Source organism: Pseudophryne corroboree, chromosome 1 (assembly GCF_028390025.1).
Source record: "Pseudophryne corroboree isolate aPseCor3 chromosome 1, aPseCor3.hap2, whole genome shotgun sequence".
NCBI lineage: Eukaryota > Metazoa > Chordata > Amphibia > Anura > Myobatrachidae > Pseudophryne > Pseudophryne corroboree.
This window is the reverse complement of record NC_086444.1, coordinates 941,958,062-941,970,985: the sequence shown is the minus strand read 5'-3', so window position 1 is coordinate 941,970,985 and position 12,924 is coordinate 941,958,062. Positions and strand designations below refer to the sequence as shown.

The 12,924-nt window shown below is 44.9% G+C and overlaps 1 protein-coding gene across 2 annotated transcripts; it reads left to right on the top strand.

The window, feature by feature from the left end:
- The first annotated feature begins 514 nt into the window (after positions 1–514).
- On the top strand, positions 515–3,232 carry LOC134973375 (putative nuclease HARBI1). 2 transcript variants are annotated; one of them, XM_063946506.1, is made up of 4 exons: positions 515–1,272; positions 1,356–1,728; positions 2,038–2,059; positions 3,069–3,232. In XM_063946506.1, exons 1-3 carry the CDS (start codon positions 528–530, stop codon positions 2,039–2,041), a joined length of 1,122 nt encoding a protein of 373 aa, XP_063802576.1. In that variant the 5' UTR covers positions 515–527; the 3' UTR covers positions 2,042–2,059; positions 3,069–3,232. The 2 variants fall into 2 exon arrangements, with proteins under 2 accessions (XP_063802576.1, XP_063802575.1); XM_063946505.1 differs by lacking the exons at positions 2,038–2,059; positions 3,069–3,232 and having other exon boundaries at positions 1,356–1,819.
- Positions 3,233–12,924: the final 9,692 nt, after the last annotated feature.

Genomic DNA, 12,924 nt, shown 5'->3' with positions numbered 1-12,924 from the left:
AGTGTGATTTAGAACACAAATTTGACTGTTGTTTTCTTTGGAGCAGGTAAGTGCCCTTGGCCTGTGTTGGTGCCTGTTTGTGTTTGTTCAAAGTGTTTTGCTTATGTTTGTCTGCCATCTTGATAAGAAATGTTAAATATATTTCAAGGATTGTTGGGCAAAGTAGTGCTGTTCTTGCCTGTACTAGCTACTAAAGGGATAACTTTGGTTGTTGTGTTGTAATGTTTTTTTTGCCTACTTTGCTTTATTTGTTTGAAGGTGTTTGTGATGTGTTTGATGCTCTGAGTATATTGTTTTTTGATATTTATATTAAAATGTTTTTAAAATATGTAGCTTTCTAACTTTTATATTTTTTATACCCTTTTTGTTAACATTTTCATTTTGATCCGGAATTGAACACAGAAAATATGTCTTATGCTCCTGCAGTAAGTTGACACTCCCTTTTTAAAAAAATGTTTTGTTGTATATTTTTTGAGGTTTGCTTTTGTCTTATTCAACATATCTGTTATATTTTTTTAAAGTGTGTGATGGCAGTGTTTATCGCAGCAGAAGCCCTACCTCCCCAACCCACGGCAGCACTCCCACCCCAACCGCCAGCCCCACAACCACAACCGGCTCCTCATCAACCAAGGCAACGGAGGCGTGCTAGGCCACCAATTTTCCAACCCCGTGTCCTACTTTTTGGGATGCCAGATGATGTTGTTGTGCGTAGATACAGGCTGCCACCACATCTAATCCTAGACACTCTCTCCATAATAGAGAGTGATCTGGAGTCTTCAATTCGGTATCCTACAGCAATACCACCATTGACACAATTCCTTGCTGTGTTACATTTTTTGGCTACAGGCTCTTATCAGCATGTGGTTGGAGACCTGGCTGGCATGTCGCAGGGCCAGTTCAGTAAGGTCCTGCGGCGTGTCTGCCGTGCTTTCCTAAAGCGTGTGAAGCAATTTATTGCTATGCCTTTGGATGTTGGTGCCCTAGATGTGGTGAAGCGGCAATTTGAGGAAGGTGGTAGTCGCTTCCCACATGTTATTGGGGTTGTGGATGGCACACATGTAGCTATTCAGCCACCAAGACATAATGAAGAAATTTTTAGAAACAGGAAACTGTTTCATTCTCTGAATGTAATGGTTGTTTGTGGGCCATCCCTCCAGATCCTTTCCCTGAATGCAAAGTTTCCCGGAAACTCCCATGATGCGTATGTCATTAGACAATCAGGGATATGGCACAGATTAAGATCAAGGCAACGAGAAGACATGTGGTTATTGGGTGAGTTGGCCCACTATTTTTGGCCTGAAATTACTAATTTTAAAAAAATATACTCTTTCTAATTTGTTATTCTCATCAAACAGGAGACCGTGGATATCCTTGCACCCCCTGGCTCATGACTCCTTACCGTAATCCCAGGCCAGGACCACAGACGGCATTTAACTCCGCGCTTACTGCCACTAGGCAGCTGGTTGAGCGCACAATTGGGGTCCTTAAAGGGCGGTTTCGTGTGCTCCACCGCACTGGTGGCGACATCATGTATTCGCCGGAGATGGCAAGTAAACTAGTGGTCCTGTGCGCTATACTACACAACATCGCGGTAAGGAGTAGCGTAGAGCTTCCTCAGACAGAGGAATTGCCTGATGAGGAGCCAGGGGTTGTCCGACACTTCGGTGGGGGGAGTGTTACACGGAGGGGGAGCCAAGTCAGGGCAAGCATTGTTGCGGAATATTTCAGGTATAGTGTTTTAAGATTCTCTTTTTTAATCAAAATAAAACCACAGTATGCTTTTGTTTTTTGAATAATTTTGTCATTTTGTTTGCTATTGTAAGGCCATTGTGTAATTATTTTTTGGCGTTGGAATATGTAATATTTATTTGCCACTAAATCCGTTAACACGTTAAGCTTACAATGTGTTATTTGCAAAAACAATACTGTGATGTTGCTAAATAGTGTCCTTATTTGTTTTCTATCCTAAAATCCTGTTTATTTCACAAAACACACAAACAAATGAAACTTAATGTTGTCCACTTTGTGACTGTCCAGCTGAATGATCACACAAACTGTGGTGAGTACACAGATATGTATCTAAATTTACCCAAAACTGTGTGTGTGTCTGTGTCTGTTTGTTTTGTTTTATGTTTTCATTTTTTAAAAATTCCTTCTGCGAATGCGTATTTCCGCTCGTGCTAATTAACACTCTGCTCTTCCCAGCATTGCAAAGATCAATAAAGTTATTAGAAATTACAGCATAGATTTTGGACCAATCACATGCTAGCACACACTATAAATATATGCCCAAATAAGGAAAACGCTATTGCCATGATGCGTGCGGCACCTTTCACCAGGCGGGAGCTCCGCGTCCTGGTTGCGGTGATGGACCGCCGCGTAGGCCGCGTTGGGCGCTTCATCCCAAATCGGGTTAAGCGCGAGGCCTACGCGGAGGTCCGCCGCCTGCTGCGTTCTCGCGTCCGCAGCAGGCGGACAATAATACAGCTGGAGAGGAGATGGAGTGATCTCCGCAGGAGGACTCCAGAGCTGTTGGCGGAGATCCGGCAGCAAATCCGCGCAATGCATGCACGCAGTAAGTTACATTACATAAGATTATTAGCATAAATTGTGCAAATTTACACTAAGTGGTAGGCTAATTGCAACACTGAGTGAACATTTTTTTTACAATAGGACAGTGTGTGTGGTTAGGGCAAACAGTACTGACTGTAGCAAAATGTCACCAAACAAGTGCATGTTTTCCAGAAAAAATAACCAGGCAGGAAACTGTACCCAAAAACTTGATCAGTGCTGTCTATATAATAAGGTGGCTTGAATAGTGATCTGGTGATGTTGCCTAGACCAATCAATATGACTCAATGGAATAGATTAAGGAATGAGCGTCCAAATAATTGTTTGGACTCATTTAGTTTGCTGTGGGCAACATGAAGAGGTTTTTAAAATGTTTTTTTTTTTGTAAAAAAAAAAAAAACACTGTGTCTTTTACATGGAACAGAACAGTGAAATTTACAATTGTTTAGTATGTAATTTAACATGCAAATTAAATTTTAACACAAATATCATTATAGGACGACCACAACGGCAAGCAACACATGAGGCACCCTCTCAGCCCCCTTCCCCTTCTCACTCCCCCTCCACTTCCCAGTCCCCCTCCCCTTCTCACTCCCCCTCCCCTTCCCAATCCCCCTCAGCTTCCCAGTCACCCTCTGCTTCCCAGTCCCCCTCTGCTTCCCAGTCCCCCTCTGCTTCCCAGTCACCCTCAGCTTCCCAGTCACCCTCAGCTTCCCAGGCCCACTCCACTTTCCACTCCCCTTCTCAGCCCACCTCTCCTTCTCTTTCTGTGACCCCTTCTCCTCCTTCCCATACCCCTTCTCCTTCTACTTCCAAATCACCTTCTCAGCCCCCCTCACCCTCTATTGGCCTAACATTCTCTCCGCCCCCCTCGCCCTCTCAATCAGACCCACCCTCTGAAATAACATCCCCAATCCCTCCTCCTTCCCCCATCCAGCCTCCTTCCCCCATCCCTCCTCCTTCCCCAATCCCTCCTCCTTCCCCCATCCAGCCGCCTTCCCCCATCCAGCCGCCTTCCCCCATCCAGCCGCCTTCCCCACCCAGTGAATGGGCAGAAGAAGCCCCTGAAGACATTTCTGGGAGTCATCATGTTGCAGAGGAAAGTAAGTGTTTTAACATTTTAAAAAAAATGATTACCTACTTACACTTACAATGACAAAACATGCAGTGTTGTACTGTTGGAATTCTTGTACCAAGGAAAAATATTTGAGTTATTCTACATGGTCTACATGTTGCATTTACATTTTTGTGAGTGTCATTATATGTACAGTGTTTATGTGTGCAATGTTTTTTGTGTCCACTCTAGGTCGACACTCATTAGGTCGACAGGGTTGCCAGGACAACAGGGTTTATATGTGTTAGGTTTTCTGGTAAACAGTTAGACCTGAGTGGAGTTTAGTATGTTGTTGGTGTTTTACACTTGTGCCTGTGTATTCTTAATATTTGCACTTACAAATCACATGCTTCACTTTGTTAGGCAGCCTAACGACACAATGATTTGTGGTGTGAAAGTTACACTCACAAAATGATTATTGGATAAAGTCAAACCTGTTTGACCTTATTTAGTAAGGGCAGCTTTCAGGGAGTGTGGTCATGCTAGGATATGTTGTCCTTCTGAAGATGTTGATATGCAGTGTGATGATGCAGGACCAACCCCCTAAAAAAAAAAAAACCGTCACTGTGAATGAATGCCAACATGGTGTAACATTGACGAAGATGGTAGTTATCTTTAACATGGGCTGTCGCCCATAGCAACCAATAAGATTATACTTTAAAATTTTGGAACCACTTCTACAAGATAATATTCTTATTTTTGCTTGTTTGCTATGGGCAACGTTCCATCTTAAATAGAACTCACATAGTAGTAAATGTACCCCATGGTCTGGTACACTTTTAAATTAAAAAAAAAAGGCTGAGCAGGCTTGTGTGTTGTCTGCTAATGATTGTACCATAAAACAGCCATGATGTAGTAACTTTGCCATTAAAGCAGGCCTGTCCAAACTGCGGCCCTCCAACTGTTGAGAAACTACACATCCCAGCATGCCCTGACACAGCTTTTGCATTCCCTGACCACAAAACTGTGTCAAGGCATGCTGGTATATGTAGTTTCACAACAGCTGGAGGGATGCAGTTTGGACATGCCTGCATTAAAGTGTGCTTTGTGCCTTGCTTGTATAATAAGTAATGTGAGTAAGTTATTAATGTTTATGTTACCTCTTAATTTCAGATGTTGCCGTTGGAGATCCCACAACTTTTGCGGGCATTCTGGCCAACATGCGCCAAAATCTTCTTGCCTTGCTGGATCATGTTGACCAGCTACAAAAATTTGCTTAATTACTGTTAAAATTCATTTTACATTTTCTATTTTTATTAGTATAAAAAATATGACAAATAAATAAAAATATATATATTTCAAGTTAAGCGGGTGTTTATTATTTATTAATGCAATAAAGGAACAGCAGATTGCCTATCAGACATTTATTACCTTAAACATTTCATACATCTAACGTAAGTTTGTTTAAAACATTAAAAAAACATAATGTTGTTATTGTCTAAATAAACATGCAAACACCTTCATTCACATACTAAAACTCTACACCCAAAATAAACATAAAACATTAGACCAGGCACATTTCAAACATCTATATTTATAGTTAAAAATATTAAATGTTGATGTCCAATTATGGCTACAAAGTGCTCTTCAGGTATTTGAAAAATACTTAATTGATCATGAACATTACAAATCATTTCACTAATTGGATTCGTAATTGAGGAGGGCTTGTGGACTTTTAATTGAAAGGTGTTATTCCACTTAATAGGGAAAAAAACCATTGTGGTGCGTTTGTCCGCAAAAGTGTGCACTTTTAAGATGAATGTGTAAATCTACTAAAACTGTATTTTTACGATATAGTATGTGTTAATGCGATGGTTTCGCATTGCTGCGATGGTTTCGCATTGCTGCGTTCTCATTTGGCGTACGCCCACTTTGTGTAATACTGCGTACGATTGTGCAAAAATACGTTGGGGGCGGATGTTCGCAAATTTAATACACTAACGCAACTTTGCGAATATGTTGTGCGAACGAAAAACTGAGCGATCAACTCGGAATGAGGGCCATTGTACCAAAGAGAAAAAAGAAAGGTAGTATTATGGTGCACTAGGTCGCAAAAGGTAGTCTATGAACTAGACAATAATCATTAAAACTTAACTTTTAATAGTTGTGAATGAATGTTAAAAACCCCACCTAACAAATAAAAAGCGAAATCTAAAAAAAAAATAGAGATTAAGATGAGAAATGAAATATTAAAATCTAGCGCTGGGATGTCTGTAGTGATTCCTGCTATCAATCAGTAGTAGATCTAAATATCAATCTGTCTGCTGTGATTGGAAAATGGTCTTATAATGTCTCTCAGTCACCAATTCTATTGTCATATGGTCCCCTCAAGGTGACAGAGTTCACTGATCACGTGTTCTATCGGTGCTAAATTATATAGATATAAAGTGATCTATCATTGGTCTCAAATGTGGAACCTTATCTTAATAGTGTTCTGACTGTCCACTACGTTCGGTAGTTTCCTTCCCACCTATACTAATAAGCGACTGAAGGGATGCATTAAATTATGTTTAATCCCACTCTATTGTGAGTAATAAAATGAGGCACTGTAGCGGTATTGCAATAATATGGCTAATAATACATTCTTCTATAAGCCAATAATATACAGAGTCTACTGTTGGACATGGTGCATAACTTTAGTAGTGATTATTACTTATGTTGTAAGCATATAGGGTTAAATGTATTCCCCGTAATTGCCTTGGTGAGTATGTAACCTGCCTCTAAGCACTACTAGCAGCTGAGATAATTGAGTAACCAAACAAGACACTGTAGCGATATTATGAAATTGTAACAAGTTACATGTTCTTCTGTGTATTCATGACATGTAAAGTCTCATATTGGACACACTCCAAGGGTTTAGTAATAAATTCCCTATCTGGTAGGTATCCTGAATTAAATAAATTCCCAGTCACTGCTTTAGTAGGTGTATAACCTCCTTATTAGCGCTATTGACAGTTATGGTATTCAAATATAATTATCATATAGTAAGTAGGGACTCAGATGTCTCGTCCTAATGCAACATTAATATGGATACTAACACAAATCGTGTGTGTACATAAGCTGTTAGTTCGTGCGCTGTACAAAAAGTGTACATCTACATAACAGTCGTGTGAATACCGGCCTGAATCATATGTCCATAAACTGTTAATTAGTACGCTATACAGGGAATGTATATACTCACTAATATCCCTGTTTGTGTGACCCAAGACAATGTACTGAAATTACCGTTGAATACCAGCATAAATCATGTGTCCACAAGTTTTTAATTAGTGCACTGTGCAGGGAATGTATCTACGCAATGATATCCCTATTTGTGTGACCCAAGACAATATACTGACATCATCGTTAACAAAGTTGTACACTAGAATGTATACAAATTATAACCTAAATAGCGCTACACGTGCCCTAAATACTTTAACCATATAGGAGGTCAGGGATTGAGAGCACACCTCGTGGTGGGGACGCTGTTATATAATTAGCATTTCTCTGACGTCCTAGTGGATGCTGGGAACTCCGTAAGGACCATGGGGAATAGCGGCTCCGCAGGATACTGGGCACATCTAAAGAAAGCTTTAGGACTATCTGGTGTGCACTGGCTCCTCCCCCTATGACCCTCCTCCAAGCCTCAGTTAGATTTTTGTGTCCGACCGAGCAGGGTGCAATCTAGGGGGCTCTCCTGAGCTTCTTAGATAAAAGTTAGTTTTAGGTTTTTTATTTTCAGTGAGACCTGCTGGCAACAGGCTCACTGCATCGAGGGACTAAGGGGAGAAGAAGCGAACCTGCCTGCTTGCAGCCAGCTTGGGCTTCTTAGGCTACTGGACACCATTAGCTCCAGAGGGATCGAACACAGGCCCAGCCTCGGAGTCCAGTCCCAGAGCCGCGCCGCCGGCCCCCTTACAGAGCCAGAAGCAAGAAGAGGTCCGGAAAATCGGCGGCAGAAGACATCAGTCTTCATCAAGGTAGCGCACAGCACTGCAGCTGTGCGCCATTGCTCCTCATGCACACCTCACACTGCGGTCACTGATGGGTGCAGGGCGCTGGGGGGGGGGCGCCCTGAGCAGCAATATTGACACCTTGGCTGGCAAAAATACATCACATATAACCCCCAGGGCTATATGGATGTACATTAACCCCTGCCAGAATCCATAAAAATGCGGGAGAAAAGTCAGCAAAAAAGTAACGGAGCTATCTCCTTCAGCACACTGGCGCCATTTTTCCCTCACAGCTCCGTTGGAGGGAAGCTCCCTGGCTCTCCCCTGCAGTTAATACACTACAGAAAGGGTTAAAAAGAGAGGGGGGGGCACAATTTAGGCGCAGTATACAATATATATGCAGCTATAAGGGAAAACACTTTTTTATAGGTGCTATCCCTGTGATATATAGCGCCCTGGTGTGTGCTGGCATACTCTCCCTCTGTCTCCCCAAAGGGCTTTGTGGGGTCCTGTCCTCTATCAGAGCATTCCCTGTGTGTGTGCTGTGTGTCGGTACGGCTGTGTCGACAGGTATGTGGAGGATAATGAGGTGGAGGCGGAGCGAATGCCTGTAAATATGTTGTCACCCCCTGCGGGGTCGACACCGGTGTGGTTGAACTTATGGAAGGATTACGTGAAAGTGTCAACTCCTTACACAAAAGGTCGACGACACGGAACAGCCGGCTACTCAGCTTGTGCCTGTTCCAGCGTCTCAAATGTCATGGGGGGCTCTAAAATCGCCCGCTACCTCAGATAACAGACACAGATGTCGACACGGATACTGACTCCAGTGTCGACATCGATGAGACTGGTGTACCCTCCAAATAGGTCCACCCGTTACAGGATTGAGGCAATGAAAAATGTATTACACATTTATGATTATACCCCAGCTACCACATAAAAGGGTATTGTGTTTGGTGAGAGAAAACTATTAGTAGTTTTTTTCCTGCATCTGAGAAATTAAATGAGGTGTGTGAGGAAGAGTGGTCTTCCCCCGGTAAGAAATTGATAATTTCTACAACGGTTATTGGCAGCGTACCCTTTCCCGCCAGAGGATAGGTCACGCGGGGAAACACCCCATAGGGTAGATACAGCGCTTACACGCTTATCAGAAAAGGTGGCACTACCGTCTCCGGGTACGGCCGCCCTGAAGGAACCTGCTGATAGAAAGCAGGAGGTTACCCTATAAGATATGGTCACACACTAGGGCATTATATTGCGACCAGCCGTTGCTTCGGCATGGATGTGCAGTGATCCCGCTGCGTGGTCAGATTCCCTGTCGGAAAATAACTATGGATAGGGACAATATTTTGCTGAAAATAGAGCATATAAAAGACGTGGTCTTATACATGCGTGATGCACAGAGGGATATTTGCTGGCTGGCATCAAAAATAAGCGCTAGGTCCATTGCCGCCAGACGGGGGTTATGGACTTGGCAATGGTCAGGCGATGCCGACTCGAATCGGCACATGGAAGTTGCCCTATAAGGGGGTAAAACTGTTTGGGGATAGTTTTTTCAGACCTCGTTTCCACAGCTACTGCTGGGAAATTGATTTTTTTGCCACAGGCTACCCCACAACAAAAGAAAGCACCGTATCATCAAGTACAGTCCTTTCGGCCCCAGAAAAGCAAGAGGGCTAGAGGCTCATCCTTTCTGCCGAGAGGCAAAGGTAGAGGAAAAAGCTGCAACACACAGCTAGTTCCCAAGAGCAGAAGTCCTCCCTGCGTCCGGTAGGTCCACAACATGGTGCTGGGGCTGCTCAGGCGGACCCGGGTACGGTGGGGGCCCGTCTCAGATATTTCAGCGGACAGTGGGCTCTCTCACATGGATCCCTGGGTCCTTCAAGTAGTATCTCAGGGGTACAGGCTGGAGTTCGAGACGTTCTTCCCCCCGCCGTTTCCTAAAATCTGCCTTACCGGCACCTCCCTCTGCCAGGGAGACGGTGTTGGTGGATATTCAACACTATAATCACAACAAGTGATTGTCAAGGTGCCCCTCCTTCAGCAAGGAAGGGGATACTATTCCACAGTGGTTGTGGTACCGCAACGGTTCGGTGAGACCCATCTTGAAATTAAAATACTTGAACTTTTATATCAGAAGATTCAAGTTCAAGATGGAATCGCTCAGGGCGGTTATTACGAGCCTGGACGAGGGGGATTACAGGGTCTCCCTGGACATCAAGGATGCGTACCTGCATGTCCCCATTTACGCCCCTCACCAGGAGTACCTCAGATATGTGGTACAGGACTGTCACTATCAGTTCCAGACGCGGCCGTTGGAGTTGTCCACGGCACCGAAGGTCTTTACCTAGGTAATGGCCGAAGTGATGATACTCCTTCGCAAGAAGGAAGTTTTTATTATCCCGTACTTGGACGATCTCCTGATAAAGGCGAGGTCCAAAGAACAGTTGGTAGTGGGGGTAGCACTCTCTCGGGAAGTGCTACAACAGCACGACAGGATTCTCAATATTCCAAAGTCACAGCTGGTCCCGACGACACGTCTTCTGTTCCTGGGAATGTTTCTGAACGCAGACCAGAAAAGAGTGTTTCTTCCAGTGGAAAAAGCCGAGGAGTTGTCATCTCTAGTCAGAGACATCCTAAAACCAGGACAGGTGTCGGTACATCAATGCACACGAGTCCTGGGAAAAATGGTAGCTTCGTACGAAGCATAATTCCATTCGGAAGACTCCACGCAAGGACGTTCCAGTGGGACCTGTGGGACTAATGGTCCGGGTCCCATCTACAGATACAACAGCGGATAACCCTGTCAGCAAGAAACAGGGTGTCGCTGCTGTGGTGGCTGCAGAGAGCTCATCTACTAGAGGGCCGCAGATTCGGAATACAGGACTGGGTCCTGGTGACCACTGATGCCAGCCTTCGGGGCTGGGGTGCAGTCACACAGGGAAGAAATTTCCAAGAAGATTTCGCTTCACATAAATATTCTGCAGCTAAGGGCCATTTACAATGCCCTAAGCCAAGCAAGGCCCCTGCTTCAGAACCAGCCGGTACTGATCCAATCAGACGACATCACGGCGGTCGCCCATGTAAACAGACAGGGCGGCACAAGAAGCAGGATGGCGATGGCAGAAGCCACAAGGATTCTCCGATGGGCGACCTACACCCAGGAGAATGGGGACTTCATCCAGAAGTTTTCCAAATGCGGGTAAACCGTTGGGAATGACCACGGGTGGACATGATGGCGTCCCGCCTCAACAAGAAGTTGAAAAGATATTGCGCCAGGTCAAGGGACCCTCAGGCGATCGCTGGGGACGCTCTTGTGACACCGTGGGTGTACCAGTCGGTTTATGTGTCTCCTCCTCTACCTCTCATACCCAAGGTACTGAGAATAATAAGAAGGCGAGGAGTGAAAACCATACTCGGGGTTCCGGATTGGCCATGAAGAGCTTGGTACCCGGAACTTCAAGAGATGCTGGCAGAGGACCCTTGGCCTCTGCCGCTCAGACAAGACCTGCTGCAGCAGGGACCCTGTCTGTTCCAAGACTTACCGCGGCTGCGTTTGACGGCATGGCGGTAGAACACCGGATCCTAAAGGAAAAGGGTATTCCGAAGGAAGTCATCCCTACCCTGATCATAGCCAGGAAGGATGTCACCGCAAGACATTATCGCCGCGTTTGGCGAAAATTTGTTGCTTGGTGGGAGGCCATGAAGGCCCCGACGGAGGAATTTCAACTATGTCGATTCCTGCACTTCCTGCAAGCAGGGGTGACGTTTGGGCCTCAAGTTGGGGTCCATCAAGGTCCAGATTTCGGCTCTGTCGATTTTCTTCCAGAAAGAACTGGCTTCACTGCCTGAAGTTCAGACTTTGATTAAAGGAGTACTACATATTCAGCCTCCTTTTGTGCCTCCTGTGGCACTTTTTGGATCTCAACGTGATGTTGGATTTCCTAAAGTCGCATTGGTTGAGCCACTTAAAACCATGGAGCTAAAGTATCTCGCGTGGAAAGTGGTCATGCTGTTGGCCTTGGCCAGGCGTGTGTCAGAATTGGCGGCTTTGTCATGTAAAAGGCCTTATCTGATTTTCTATATGGATAGGGCAGAGTTGAGGACTCGTCCTTAGTTTCTCCCGAAGGTGGTCTCTGGTTTTCACTTGAACCAACCTATTGTGGTGCCTGCGGCTACTGGGGACTTGGAGGATTCCAAGTTGCTGGACGTAGTCAGGGCCCTGAAAATTTTATTTTTCCAGGACGGCTGGAGTCAGGAAAACTGACTCGCTGTTTATCCTGATGGCACCCAACAAGCTGGGTGCTCCTGCTTCTAAGCAGTCTATTGCGCGCTGGATTTGTAGCACTATTCAGCTGGCGCATTCTGCGGTAGGATTACCGCAGCCTAAATCAATAAAAGCCCATTCCACAAGGACGGTGGGCTCATCTTGAGCGGCTGCCCGAGGGGTCTCGGCTTTACAACTTTGCCGAGCAGCTACTTGGTCAGGGGCAAACACGTTTGCAAAATTCTATGAATTTGATACCCTGGCTGAGGAGGACCTGGAGTTCTCTCATTCGGTGCTGCAGAGTCATCCGCACTCTCCCGCCTGTTTGGGAGCTTTGGTATAATCCCCATGGTCCTTACGGAGTTCCCAGCATCCACTAGGACGTCAGAGAAAATAAGAATTTACTTACCGATAATTCTATTTCTCGTAGTCCGTAGTGGATGCTGGGCGCCCATCCCAAGTGCGGATTGTCTGCAATACTTGTACATAGTTATTGTTAACTAATCGGGTTCTTGTTGTGAGCCATCTATTCAGAGGCTCCTCTGTTATCATGCTGTTAACTGGGTTTCATATCACAAGTTGTACGGTGTGATTGGTGTGGCTGGTATGAGTCTTACCCGGGATTCAAAATCCTTCCTTATTGTGTACGCTCGTCCGGGCACAGTATCCTAACTGAGGCTTGGAGGAGGGTCATAGGGGGAGGAGCCAGTGCACACCAGATAGTCCTAAAGCTTTCTTTAGATGTGCCCAGTCTCCTGCGGAGCCGCTATTCCCCATGGTCCTTACGGAGTTCGCAGCATCCACTACGGACTACGAGAAATAGAATTATCGGTAAGTAAATTCTTATTTTATCCATTATATATGACAATCTATTAGCTATGAATTAGTGTAACATCCATCATTTATTTCACAGTGTTAGCAGGAGCGTCTCCAGGGCTACCAGCGGTTTACTCCAATGCGCATTTCGCCCGTAGCTTAATCATGGAGCCGCATCCACCTCAGCACCTCCTTCATCAAACTCTTGTAGTTCAGAATCAGAG